The sequence below is a fragment of the Eurosta solidaginis genome, chromosome 2 (genome assembly GCF_040869045.1).
Source record: "Eurosta solidaginis isolate ZX-2024a chromosome 2, ASM4086904v1, whole genome shotgun sequence".
NCBI lineage: Eukaryota > Metazoa > Arthropoda > Insecta > Diptera > Tephritidae > Eurosta > Eurosta solidaginis.
Genome location: NC_090320.1, coordinates 189,953,542 through 189,966,505, shown reverse-complemented (window position 1 = coordinate 189,966,505; position 12,964 = coordinate 189,953,542). Strand labels below are relative to the sequence as shown.

At 43.0% G+C, this 12,964-nt stretch overlaps 2 protein-coding genes across 4 annotated transcripts in view; one reads left to right on the top strand and one right to left on the bottom strand.

The window, feature by feature from the left end:
* The window catches only part of Nuf2, an 89,862-nt gene that overhangs the window by 21,439 nt on the left and 55,459 nt on the right, over positions 1–12,964 (bottom strand). The window lies entirely within an intron of this gene.
* Positions 8,639–10,105, top strand: LOC137242497 (uncharacterized). Its single transcript, XM_067769784.1, has 2 exons — positions 8,639–8,999; positions 9,162–10,105. The coding sequence occupies exons 1-2, from the start codon at positions 8,639–8,641 to the stop codon at positions 10,103–10,105; spliced, it is 1,305 nt and encodes a 434-aa protein (XP_067625885.1).

The window sequence follows — 12,964 nt, the reverse complement described above, 5'->3', positions numbered from 1 at the left end:
TGCCAGTGAGGGATTTGAGGATTTTGTTACGGCTCTAAATTCTCGGAACAATTGCGGCTGCGTGCTCACCAATATGTAGATCCTGATTAACCATCACACCCAAGATTTTGGGGTGTAGGACAGTCGGTAGCGTAGTGCCATCGACGTGGATGTTCAAAATGGTCGACATTTGGGACGTCCGTGTTGTAAATAAGATCGCGGAAGATTTAGTCGGTGATAATGCAAGGTTTCTCGAGGGGAAAAAACTGGAGAGATCAGGCAGGTAGCCGTTTATTCTATTGCATAGCTCATCGATCTGTGGGGCTGGGCCTGTGGCCATTATTGTGCAGTCATCGGCATAGGAAACGATTGTGACTCCTTCCGGTGGTGAAGGTAGCTTAGATATGTAGAAATTAAACAAAAGTGGGGACAGGACACCACCCTGTGGCACCCCTTGTTTAATTCTTCTTGGTTTTGATGTTTCGTTTCTAAATTGCACCGATGCCTGCCGACAACCCAGATAATTGCGGTCTCGCAGTAACGAGCCATGGTTGACCGTATCAAAAGCTTTTGATAGGTCTAGCGCTACGAGTACTGTTCTATGGTGGGTGTTTTGATTTAAACCGCAATTTATATGGGTGCTAATGGCATTTAGCGCGGTGGTAGTGCTATGGAGTTTTCTGAAGCCATGCTGATGACAGGCTAGTTGCAAATTTGCTTGGAAATAGGGGAGCAAAATGGCTTCAAGCGTCTTTTCTACTGGCGATAGGAGAGATATCGGACGATACGACTCTCCTACGTTAGCTGGTTTCCCAGGCTTTAGTAGCGGGACCACCTTGGTCATTTTCTATTTTTCGGGTATGACAAAGGTGGAAAGAGACAGGTTGAAGACATGAGCTAAATATTTGAAACCCTCTTTCCCTAGGCTTTTAAGCATCGGCATGGCTATGCCGTCTGGGCCCACTGCTTTGGATGGTTTACTTTGACCAATGGCGTCCTCAACCTCTTTAGCGGTGATGGTGATTGGTGACGCGCTGAATTTGTGTTTATGTGCGTGTCTGTTGGCCCTCCGTGTATCTTTGTCGACCGTAGAATGCATTATATATTGTCGGGAGAAAGCGCTCACGCATTTTTTCGCATCCGACTGCACTTTATCGCCAAAGGCGATGGAAACTTTGTCTTTGTGCTTAGACGGATTCGATAGGGACTTTACGGTGGACCAAAGTTTACCCACACCGGTAGAGAGGTTACAACCTCTTAGGTGCTCCTCCCATTTCGCCCACTTGTATTCATCCACAAGCAATCTGAAGCGTTGGTTTATATCCCTTATTTGAGGATCGCCTGGATCAAGCTGTCTTATAAGGTCACGTTCTCTCGCTAAGTTTGCGGCCTCCGCCGGGAAGTGGGCCGAATTTCGGGAATTCTCCCGGCGGGAATGAAACGTGCCGAGGCGAATTCAATGACCTTGCGGAAGGCACGCTCCCCTTGGCGGGCATCAGTCGGGATAGGGAGGGCAGCAAAGAGGTTGTCTGTAAAAGATTTATATTCGTCCCACTTTCCTTTTTTGAAGTTTATGAAAGTGCGTTTTTCTGTGACGATGAAGTCGGCGGTAGGCTCGAGCGAAATAAGTATAGGCAGGTGGTCGGATGCCAATGTTACCATCGGCTGCCAGTTGACGCAGTTTACGAGTTCTGCGCTCACGATTGAGATATCTGGCGAACTGTGACAGCTTCACCATACCATACGTGTGGCGGCGTGTCCGTTTATTGTGCAGAACGTCGTTTCTTCTATTTGATCCGCCACCATCTCACCCCTACTGTCCGCCCGCAAATTTGAATGCCACAGATCGCGATGGGCATTGAAATCGCCTAAGATAATGCGATTGTTGCCAGTGAGTAAGGCGCTGATATTAGGGCGGTATCCACTGTGATGTAGATGTTGATGATTTCTAGGTTTGCATCGCCTGACCGGACAGATAGGCCTTGGCGTTCTAACCCATTGTCCCTGCGGTCGATGCCAGGATCAAATATATAATATTTCACTGAGTGGTGTATGATAAACGCGAGGCCGCCTCCATTTCCGCTCTCGCGATCTTTTCTGTGGACATTATACCCAGAGCAGGTCTGCAATGCCGATCTCGCTGTGAGTTTAGTCTCTTGAATCGCAGCAATGCGGATGTTATGCCGCTTCATGAAATCGACTATCTCCGTAATCTTCCCAGTTAGTCCATTACAGTTTAACTGCAGAATTCTGAAGTGCACAGTGGGGAACGTCGCCACTCTGGGGGTAAGTGACGGGTGACTACGCCTGGGTTGAGGAAGGCTAGAACGCAATTTCTGTTGTGGCCCTGGGACTGGGCGTCCTTGGGCAAGCATTGGGGTACCCGGATTATTTGGGTTTGCTACCTGGCAACATGGCGCGATGAAACCCGTCGGGGGTTTGCCGTCGCGGAGACCAGAACATCTAGGAAAGTGGCACCACCCAAGGCAGGAGCTGCATTGGGCGGATGTCGCAAACATATATATTATGTGCTGGCAAACGGAGGTAGGGACTAAGTCTGTTTTTCTGACCTACACGATTGCTGCCGGAAAAGAGGGGGGGGGGGGGGGGGGGAGAAGACGGGGGCAGGGGCTGATGCTCAGCATTGCTACCGACTCTACTACGAAGGTAGTAGTTATGAGTGGTAGCAGCTGTTTGAGTTGTTATCGCCGTGGGTCGCGAGCAACAGCGGGTATTTGTTGTGGCTTGCTGAGCAGCGGGGCTGCTGGCAGGTAGTGGGGGGGGGGGGGGGGGGGGCACTTAGGCGTAGACTGCGGGACGCCCTTGGGCGTGAACAGCAAGTAGCCACAAAAGATTTATAAAAGTTACGTGGACGTCGGGTTTTGGGGTCAAGCCCAGAACAACCTGTCCGATGCAACCATCCCTTACACGAGACACACTGAAAAGAGTATGACCGTCCTAAAAAGATTCTTTTCCGGCAGATGCAGCAAAACAATTTCTCAGTACCTTCCCGGAGCAAGAGAATATGGAGCAGTCCCGCTGCAAGGAGCTGCTGGGAGGATGACAATTTGTGGGAGGGACGCAACAAATTAAATGTGGTTACACTGCAATGACAGTCCTTGGTCGGGAAAGATCCCGAGTAGCTCCGGTAATAGAACCGACTTGCCTTGGGAAGCGTACCCGATTTTGTGTCGACAGCGGTGATAGGGTGATATCCTTGCTATCGCTTTCTTTTTGCTGTGCATTAAAAAAACATGCGTAGTAGACACATGTATAGTAGACACAAAGTATCTGCTAAGATTTTACATATGTGAACGGCGATAACACTGCTGTAGTGATGCTTTGTTGCTTCTCTCGAACAAGTCTTATGTGACAATGTGGAAAATGTAGTGAAGGAAAATTGTTGTATCATGCAAGAATATTGATGTAAGTTTGGTGTGTTAGACATGAGTGTATATATATGTACGTAGTTATATACATACAGATATAGTTATGTAATGTGTGCTTGGTGTGAAAAATGGTGCTTGATACAAAAATATATTGTTGCAAATAGCAAATATGAATGAGTAAAACTGCATGCGATATATGTACTAAATGAAATTGTGTGCTTAGATGTTTGCTTGCTTGGATGTTTGTGTTTGGATGTGTGTGTGTGCTTGGATGTACGTAAGAGCAAATATTTGTATGTGGCACTTTGGTGGTGATAGTTTGTAAAAAATAAAACCGTTATAAAGAAGGTGGCATGAGATAAATTTGAATGGTAAGATAAGTTGAGCTGCTATTTGGGGGCTTCAATACAAAATATTTTTATATTTTTATGCATAAATAAAAGATGAGCTTGGAGCAAGATTTCATAGTGGTGCATGTGTACTGAGTGGGCTAGTGTATCCATGATGAAATATCCTGCAGGTGTTTAAAGTCTTTCGGCAATTGCATGTTTGAGTTGGCGCTAGTGATGGGTGGGCATGGTTAAAGTGGGCTAGTACTTTTCAAACATATATGCAAGCCGGGAGCATTGGTGCAAGTGTTTGAATCGAATTTCAAGTGGGCGAATCTGAAAGGTGATTTATTGAGGGCTTGGTGATAACAATTATTGTGCGCTTGTTTAAATGAAAAACAATAAGCTGCGATAACAAAGTTGCACTCTGTGTGCGAGGCTGCACTGTTATTAATGCTGTATTCATATATATTATTTTTTTGTTTGTTTCTTTTTCTTTATATTTTTCGTATTTAGACATGGCATCTCAGAAGAAGTGGAAGTCTCATGCAGCTACAATCCTACGTGCTCTAGATTTTGTAAATGGCACTGCTTTTAAGCAAGTGGCAGTGGGCGAGATTAAGGTGTGACTTACCTCACTACGGCTAGCATGGCAGGCATATAAAGAAGAGTATGCAGCTGTACCTGAGGATGTGGGTGAGGAGGAGCTAGACCACTTCTGTGAGCAGAATATGACAGTTGTGGAAACTGTGTATTTTGAGGCGCATGCCAGAATGCAAACGGAGCTAGATAAGGAGAAGCAACTTGAAGGGCTAGAAAAAAATTCGCAACCAATCAACGTGAAGGTGCATGCGCTTGTCCAACAAAATGATGTCAAAAATACATGGGACGAGTTTGATGGGGCCCTAATTTAATGGACAGGATTTCGCCATCGGTTCCGTGCGGCGGTGCATGATAATGACAAGATAGACCCATCATTTAAATTTTTGTATCTTACGAATTCGCTGGCTGGTCGGGCAAAGTTAAAGTTTGGTCAGTGGCAATTTTCTGAGAATAATTATATTCAGGCTTGGGGACGGCTGAATCAGATGTACGACCAAAGCTACTTAATAGGACGTGAGCATCTACGAAATTTTATTCGGCTGCCGGAACTTAAGGGGCAAGAGAACGACTTGCGGCGCATGTCTAATGTTACCCATGAGGTGCGTCCTCAACTCCTGACATAGGGGCTCCCAGTAGAGCACTGGGACTTTTTTATGGTGCACATGTTGCACGAGCGTCTTGATAACGAGACAGCCAGACAATGGGAGCTAGTAAGGAAGAGTGACACGCCAAAAGTCGATGAAATGGTGTCATTCTTGGATAAGCAGGCATTGGCGTTAGCAAACTCCTCGAATAGCCGCAGAATTGAATCGGCAGTGGTAATTCCAGGTTCAAATAGGAAGATGAAAAATAATGGTGCGGATGCAAGAGGGGCTAGAGCTGGTGCATCAACATCGGGCGCAAGAGATAGGGCATTGGTATGTGACGTGTGCAATTAAAATCACATGCTATACCACTGCCCAGATTGAGTCCTTAGTGTTACCAGAAGTTTGTTTTAACGACCAAACTGAAAAACCCTATCAAAAACCAGGACCTATGTTATAAAATAACTCCGTCCTCTTGGCAAATACTAGAAGCTTCTTATCTTGTTTGGTTGATTTTCCGACAGGGTGGATAAATGATGTATATTGGAACGATTTTCCGTCATCCCTTGTAAAATTTGGTTTTGAGACAAACCGGTTTCCGCGTTGTGCCATCATGAGTGTCGATTTTCGTTCTGATCTGTTGTTGTCGTTTGTCCTGTATTTATAGTTCGTAGGTATATGAGCAGGTATTGTCAAATTGATGCTTGTTTATATTTAGTTATGTGTATGTGCTGTGTGTTCATTCAGAACCGAGGGTGGTTTACTAATCGATTTGTGTGGCTGACTGGGGTAGGTAGAAATCTGTGATTTTAGTCGTTTGACCTTCTTTGTCGGTTTTTTGTTTTGGTGTGTTAATTGTCTTGTGTTTATTTGTTGTTGTGTGTTTGTCTTTTGTACCTGTGTGATTAAGTTGTTTCCTGTAAACAAGTTATAAAGGCTCGAATATTGTGTCAGAAATTGTGTTTATCTGTTCGTTTATTATTCTACTGTCGAATGTTTTCTGTTTGTAGATTTCCATGTTTTCGAGTACGTTGAGACGTCGGCCCTTTTCCTGTATGTGAAGAACCCTAACTGTTTTATTGATGTTTGCTGGGGAACATTGATTCTTGACCATGTGATTCGCGAGTTAGACTCGGGTATAATGTTTGGATTCCGGGTTTTTTTGTTGTAATCTGTAACATGTTCTCTGAACCTTGTTCTTATTTGCCGTCCTGTTTGTCCTATGTAACTATGCTGGCATCCGCAGGTAAGCTTGTATACGCCGTGGCTGCTAAACGGATCCTCTGAGTTAATGTTAGTTCTTAGTTTTCGCCCTAGATTGTTCGATGTTTTGAATGCTGTGTTAATGTTGTATTTTTTGAAGAAGTTTGCCAATTTATATGTTGCTTTTCCAGTATATGTCATAGTCGTCCAGCTATTATTTTCCTTTTCATTATTTCTTTTTGGTTCTCCATTTGTCCTTCTGAGCTTATCTACTAGTGCTTTTTTATATCCGTTGTTTGCAGCGATATTATATATGACCTCAAGTTCTCTCTTATAGGCCTCTTGTGTAAGAGGTGTTCTTTCAAGTCTATGTACCAAGTGCCTTAATGCTGTATTTTTATGCTGTTGAGGGTGATTTGAGGTATTGTGTATTATTGTGTCGGTGGCCGTTGACTTTCTATATATGTCATAGTTAAATCTTTTGGCTTCTTTATCAATATTTATCGTGAGGTCTAGATAGTTGATTCCTCCGTCTTTTTCGGTTTCCATTGTAAATTTTATATTTCCGTGCTGCTTGTTGCGGTACTCCAGTACAAGCTCTTCGTTATTAGTAGTTAAAACGCATATTATGTCATCCACGTATCTAGCATAAAATTACACGCCTAATTTGGACTTCAGCTCCTGTATGTACTTTTCCTCCAGATTTTGCATGAACACTTCCATAAGAATTGCTGATGTGGGGCTTCCCATTCCAAGACCGTTTGTTTGTCTATATATTTTATTGTTGAATTGAAAATAGTTTTGACGTAAAGTGGTTCTTAGCGTATTTTGATTTGCATACTTTTCACTTTGTTTTTTGTGTTATGAACTATTGTTGAGCTAACTATGTCCAAAGTCTCCGATAGTGGTATAGATGGGTATAAATCTTTTATGCCAAAAGATACCAATTTGCTGTTTCTTGTTAGCTCTACGGTCTCGAGTCTCTCTATTAGTTCTGTTGTGTTAGCCATTGCATATTCGTTCCTTAGCTCCAGAGTATCTATTGTGACGAATATGAGTGACACCAGGTGATACTCACATCCCTAGTCTGATGCTAAGTAAATGAAGTCACAACAACAATAAAGCAGACAGTCACTTGTATCTACATAAACGAATAAAACATTCAGCCCAATTCTAAACCAAAATTCCGTGCGAGTTTTTTCCCTTCTCCCATTCCTCGTATTCTAAATAAAAATTCCTTGTGAGTTTTTTCACTTCTCCCTTTCCTCCTATTCTGAACAATATTCGAAAAAGCGGAAACCGGTTATGGGAGAAAAGTAGGTATTATGAATGTGAGGGAGAGGGAGATTTCTCTGCCATTTCATAGGAGCTTTTTCACTTGTTAAATTAAAGGGAATGCATCAAAATAGTTAAAGGAAATTGGTTCTTTTAAGAAAGAACACTTATTTGTACAAATTTGTGCTAAAATATGTATTTACATTGTACCACAATATTCTCACTGTTAATACAACAACAACTACAACCACAATATTCTTTATTTTAAGTCGAAAAGTATATCATAAGCAACGGTAGAGCTCTTGGTATACATATTTGATGCAGCCATCCAGAAATTGCGCAAGGATTTTTTAATAAGGCTTAAATAGATTTTGGCATATGCCGAAGGACGAATTCAACTCAACTTGGCCGCCAGAAAATTGCTTTGCTGAATGAAAGCAGGCAACTCCGGCAGATTTGTGTTATGCGGATGTCTTCTTCTTATGTTCCGCTGTTGATGTTGCTGTGGCACCAGCTCATTACTCATTTCAGTGAATACCACATGAAATGCAATAAATACTTCCAACAAATTTGCAACAATAATTACACTTTTCAATTTTTTAAACAAAAGAAGAAATGTGCAACGAAATTTCAATTGACAAAACAGCTGACTTCGAAAATTCGAAATTCCTATTCCTCAATTATTGGAGGAATTTTTCCGCGGGAATAAAAAAATCCGCGAGAACAAAATTCCGCGAGAATATTTAGAATTGGTTTGATTATGTCTACACATATGTACGTACACGCAGCAGAGAAGAGATGCTCCCAAAAGTATGCAATTGTAATTGTTGAAGTGTCGCTCACAAATACACGCATATGAGAAGCTATATACGTGCATCTGTAGCTATAATTATATGGCGGCAACTAAGTAAATTCTGGAAGCGCCTAGAAGATGCCACGAGGAAATCAAAGAGTATAAAAGCACCAGTGGTAGAGGCGCTATAATCAGTTTCGATTAAGACGATATCTAGCGAGCAATAGTAGTATTATTTTGAAAGTCAGTTTCATTTAAGCTATCAGTTTGGTTATTAAGCCAGCTAATTGCAAAGTATAAGTGTTATTGTGAAGTACTTTAATAAAGGCCATTTTTCCATTATTCTCAATATTGGAGTTATTTATTCAACAGTTTAGTGATACAAACTTAGCAAAAAGGCAAATAAGAGGATTTGCAAGCAAATTCGTTACAATTGGTGTCAGAAGTGGGATTGTTGAATAAATTCCAGAGGACAACAAGGACATGGCAAAGTTAAGTGAATTGAAGATCCCGCAACTGAAGAAGGAGTTGGAGAACCGTGGATTGAATACAACCGGCATTAAACTCGAACTTCAGGCACGACAACGAGAGGCAATGGAATTAGAAGGAATTGATGTGGAAGAGTATGTCTTTCATCTTGATGGCGAGGAGACAACAAAAATTGAAGAGAAAAACGAAACATCGCAGACAGTTACGAGCACAGACTTGAACATGATTTTGGCTGCAATATCTGCGCAAACATCAACAGTGGCATCCCAACTGGAATCGCAGGAGAACCGTATAACATCCAAAATAGAATCCCAAGAGACAAGAATAACATCAAAGATCGAAGCACAAGAAACGCGTATTTCAGAAATGTCGTAACAAATGTCATCTCAACTGGAATCGCAAAAGACAGATATAACATCTCAACTGGCATCCAAGATGGAAGAACAGAAGACACGTATTGCAGAAATGTCGTCAGAAATAACATCGAAGATTGAAGCACAAGAAACGCGTATTTCAGAAATGTCGACACAGATTACATCCAAGATGGAAGCACAAGAGGAGCGCTTATCATTGCAGGTGGCAAAAATGTCTTCGCAGTTAGAAGCACAGAATACAAAAATTGTACAGGTCGAGGATAAAATGGATGCCGATATAGAAGCTTTGAAAAGTCGTATACAGGAGTTGCAAATAAATCGCCCAACAGTTTCAGCGAGTAATACGAAGGTAAAAACTCCATCTTTTGACGGTTCTGTTCCTTTCCAGGTCTTCAAGCTACAGTTTGAGAAGACCGCAGCAGTGAACAACTGGAATGCGGAAGATAAAGTTCCTGCACTGTTCGTGGCATTGAAGGAGCCAGCAGCGGAAATCCTACAGACGATTCCCGAAGGAGAGCGGAACAATTATGAAGCATTGATGGCTGCTGTAGAACGGCGTTATGGAAGCGAGCATAGAAAACAGATATTCCAAATTGAGTTGCAAAACCGCTACCAAAAAGCAAGTGAGACATTGCAGGAGTTTGCTTCAGATATTGAAAGATTGGCTCAGCTTGCAAATGCGGACGCACCCGTGGAATACACTGAAAGGATAAAAATCCAGAGTTTCATAAATGGCATACTAGATGTGGAAACGAAGCGGGCTACATATGCGAATCCAAAGCTAACATTTGCTGAGACGGTATCGCATGCACTGACTCAGGAAACAGCCTCACTTTTGAGTAAGCCAGCGTACAAAGCTCATCGCGTGGATGTGGAAAGGCCAGACTGGGTAGACGCAATTTTGGAAGCATTGAAGGGTACGCAGCAGAAGAATAATGATGCAGTCAAAGGCTTTAAGTGTGGGAAGCCAGGGCATATTGCGCGTTATTGCAACACCAACCCTAACAGTTCCAACAATGTGGGTGGTCGTAAACGCAGAGCAGAAGGTGATGAGCAAATCTCCAAGACCACTCAATCATTAAACTAAATCGAGTCAGCCGCAAGGGGCGACAGCTGGCTCCCGCAATTGAATGCCCCATAATCTCTATCTCGCAGATTGGAAGAAGATCGAGCAATATTACTGTTGGAGGACATGTCGACGGAAAGGAACGTTTACTGACTGTAGATACGGGTGCATCTCATTCCATCATTCGAGCGGATTTAGTCAACAAAAAGATAAGACCATTGCTTGGAGCAAGATTACGCACAGCCACGGGAGAGGACACCCAAGTAATTGGAGATGTAGAATGTGAAGTAGCAATTGGGAACGTCACGGTACTACACAATTTTATAGTGGCAGATATTGTTGATGCAATCATAATTGGAGTGGACTTCTTAATCAACCAAGGCATCAAGATCGACATGCAAAGCAAGACGATGCGATATAAGAACATGGATGTACCACTTAATTTCGGCTACGAGAGAGGCTACAGCAGTAAACGAGTACTGGTGGAAGAGAGTCAGCAAATACCACCAAAATCCGAAGCAGTCATCTGGGCAAAGGTTGATGGAGATTGTGGGACAAATTGTGGGTTGTCGAAGCAGCAAACAAATCAGCACTGAACATACTTGTAGGAAAAACCCTGGCTATGACAAAACAAGATGGACGTATTCCGGTAAGAGTACTCAATGAGTTCAAGTCACCACTCAAACTGACCAAAGGAGCTATTTTGGGAAGATGCCAAGAGGCTGAAGTAATTATTAACTGTGAACAGCTCCAGGAACACGTTTCATCTAGTAACACAGATATTTCAAATGACATCACGGAATGGACGGAGGGGCTAGAGGAAGATTATCAGAGTAAGGCAAAGCAACTGCTCCTAAAGTACGCAAACATATTTGACCAGGATGGTTCCAAGCTCCACGTAGTGTTCCACTGGCGAAGCGGGAAGTGGTGAGTCAAATTATACAAGAAATAAGTGACAGCGGCGTCATCGAACCATAAGCTAGTCCCTGGAGCTCACCGGTAGTACTTGTAAAGAAGAAGGATGGAAAAATGAGGTTTTGCGTGGACTACCTGAAGTTGAATGACGTTACGAAAAAGGATAGCTACCCATTGCCAAGAATTGACGACACTCTGGACTCGCTCTCTGGTATGAAATGGTTTTCCACACTGGACTTGAAAAGCGGCTACTGGCAAGTGGAGGTGAAGGAGGAAGACAAAGAGAAAATAGCCTTCAGCGTCGGAGATGGTCTTTGGCAATTTACAGTAATGCCCTTTGGACTATGTAATGCACCAGCTACTTTCGAGAGACTCATGGATCAGGTATTGAAAGGACTACATTGGAAAACATGCTTGGTGTACCTGGACGACATCATCGTATTGGGCAAGAACTTTGATGAACATCTTAAAAACTTAGATGAAGTTTTCCAGAGAATAGCTGGCGCTGGTCTGAAGTTAAGTCCCAAAAAGTGTGCGCTGTTTAAAAAGGAAGTAAATTATTTGGGTCACAAGGTAACAACAGAAGGTATCCGTACAGCGAATGAAAAGATAGAGGCAGTAAAGGATTGGCCAAGACCACAGAATCTGCATGAATTGAGAAGTTTCCTTGGGCTGTGCACATATTACCGCCGATTTGTACCAAATTTTGCCAGCGTAGCCCATAGTCTCCACGAGATAACAAGAAAAAATAAAGCTTTTGAATAGAAGAAGGAGCAAGAGTAACTTTCCAAACATTGAAAGAGCGTTTGTGCACTGCCCCAATGTTGGCATATCCAATTCCAGGAGCAACGTTTATTCTAGATACAGATGCGAGCGGATATGCTATAGGAGGCGTTTTATCACACCTGGTCGATGGACAGGAGAAGGTAGTTGCATATTACAGCCGTTCGATTGGAAAACCAGAGAGGAACTACTGCGTTACGCGAAGAGAGCTGTTGGCATTGGTAGAGTGCATTAAACATTTTCACAAATACCTCTACGGCCAGCGATTCCGTGTCAGGACAGATCACGCAGCTTTAAAATGGCTTCTGCAGTTCCGTAATCCGGAAGGACAATTGGCACGGTGGATCGAGCGACTACAAAGCTATGACTTTTCCATTGAGCATCGAAAAGGTAGTACCCATGGAAATGCCGATGCAATGTCACGAAGACCATGTAGTTTGGAATGCAAGCACTGTTCAAAAGCCGAGGCTAAAGAAGACATTATAGATGTCCGAAACGAAACGAAAGACCAAACAGAGAAGAGATGTCAGCAGAGAGTCCCTTTGCGAAGTCATATTGGGCACAGTGGAACAGTTTAGAATTGATATCCGGTTGCCTTCATCGAGTATGGGAGAGTGAGGATGGTAAATGCAAGAAGAAATTGATAGTTCTTCCCAGAAAGAGGATTCCTGACGTGCTCAGCGAGCTGCATAATGGTCCAAGCGGAGGTCATCTTGGGATCACGAAGACGCTCGAGAAGATTAAACAGAGATTGGTTGCCGTCAGTCGGTCACTGAGTGGATTGCGAACTGCGAGGTTTGCAGCAGAGCAAAAGGGCCCAGAACCCGAAGTCATGGCCAGATGAAGCAACATAACTCAGGTGCGCCATTTGAAAGGATCGCTATGGATGTCGCCGGTCCATTTCCTACTAGCAACGGCGGAAACAAATATGTACTGGTAGTTATGGATTATTTCAGCAAATGGCCAGAGGTATACCCAATCCCAAATCAAGAAGCGGAAACGGTAGAAAAAGTGTTTATAAACAATTGGGTTGCAAGGTATGGTGTACCAATGGAGTTACATTCTGATCAAGGCAGGAATTTCGAATCAGCTGTATTCCAGGAAATGTGTAAATCATTGGGCATTCGAAAAACACGGACAACTGCATTGCATCCTCAATCCGATGGTATGGTAGAACGATTC

Coding starts and splice junctions, on each gene's coding strand:
- LOC137242497 (XM_067769784.1), top strand. CDS start 8,639: ATGGCAAAGTTAAGTGAATTGAAGATCCCGCAACTGAAGAAGGAGTTG. Junction 9,000..9,161: donor GATCGAAGCACAAGAAACGC/GTATTTCAGAAA, acceptor CGCGTATTTCAG/AAATGTCGACACAGATTACA.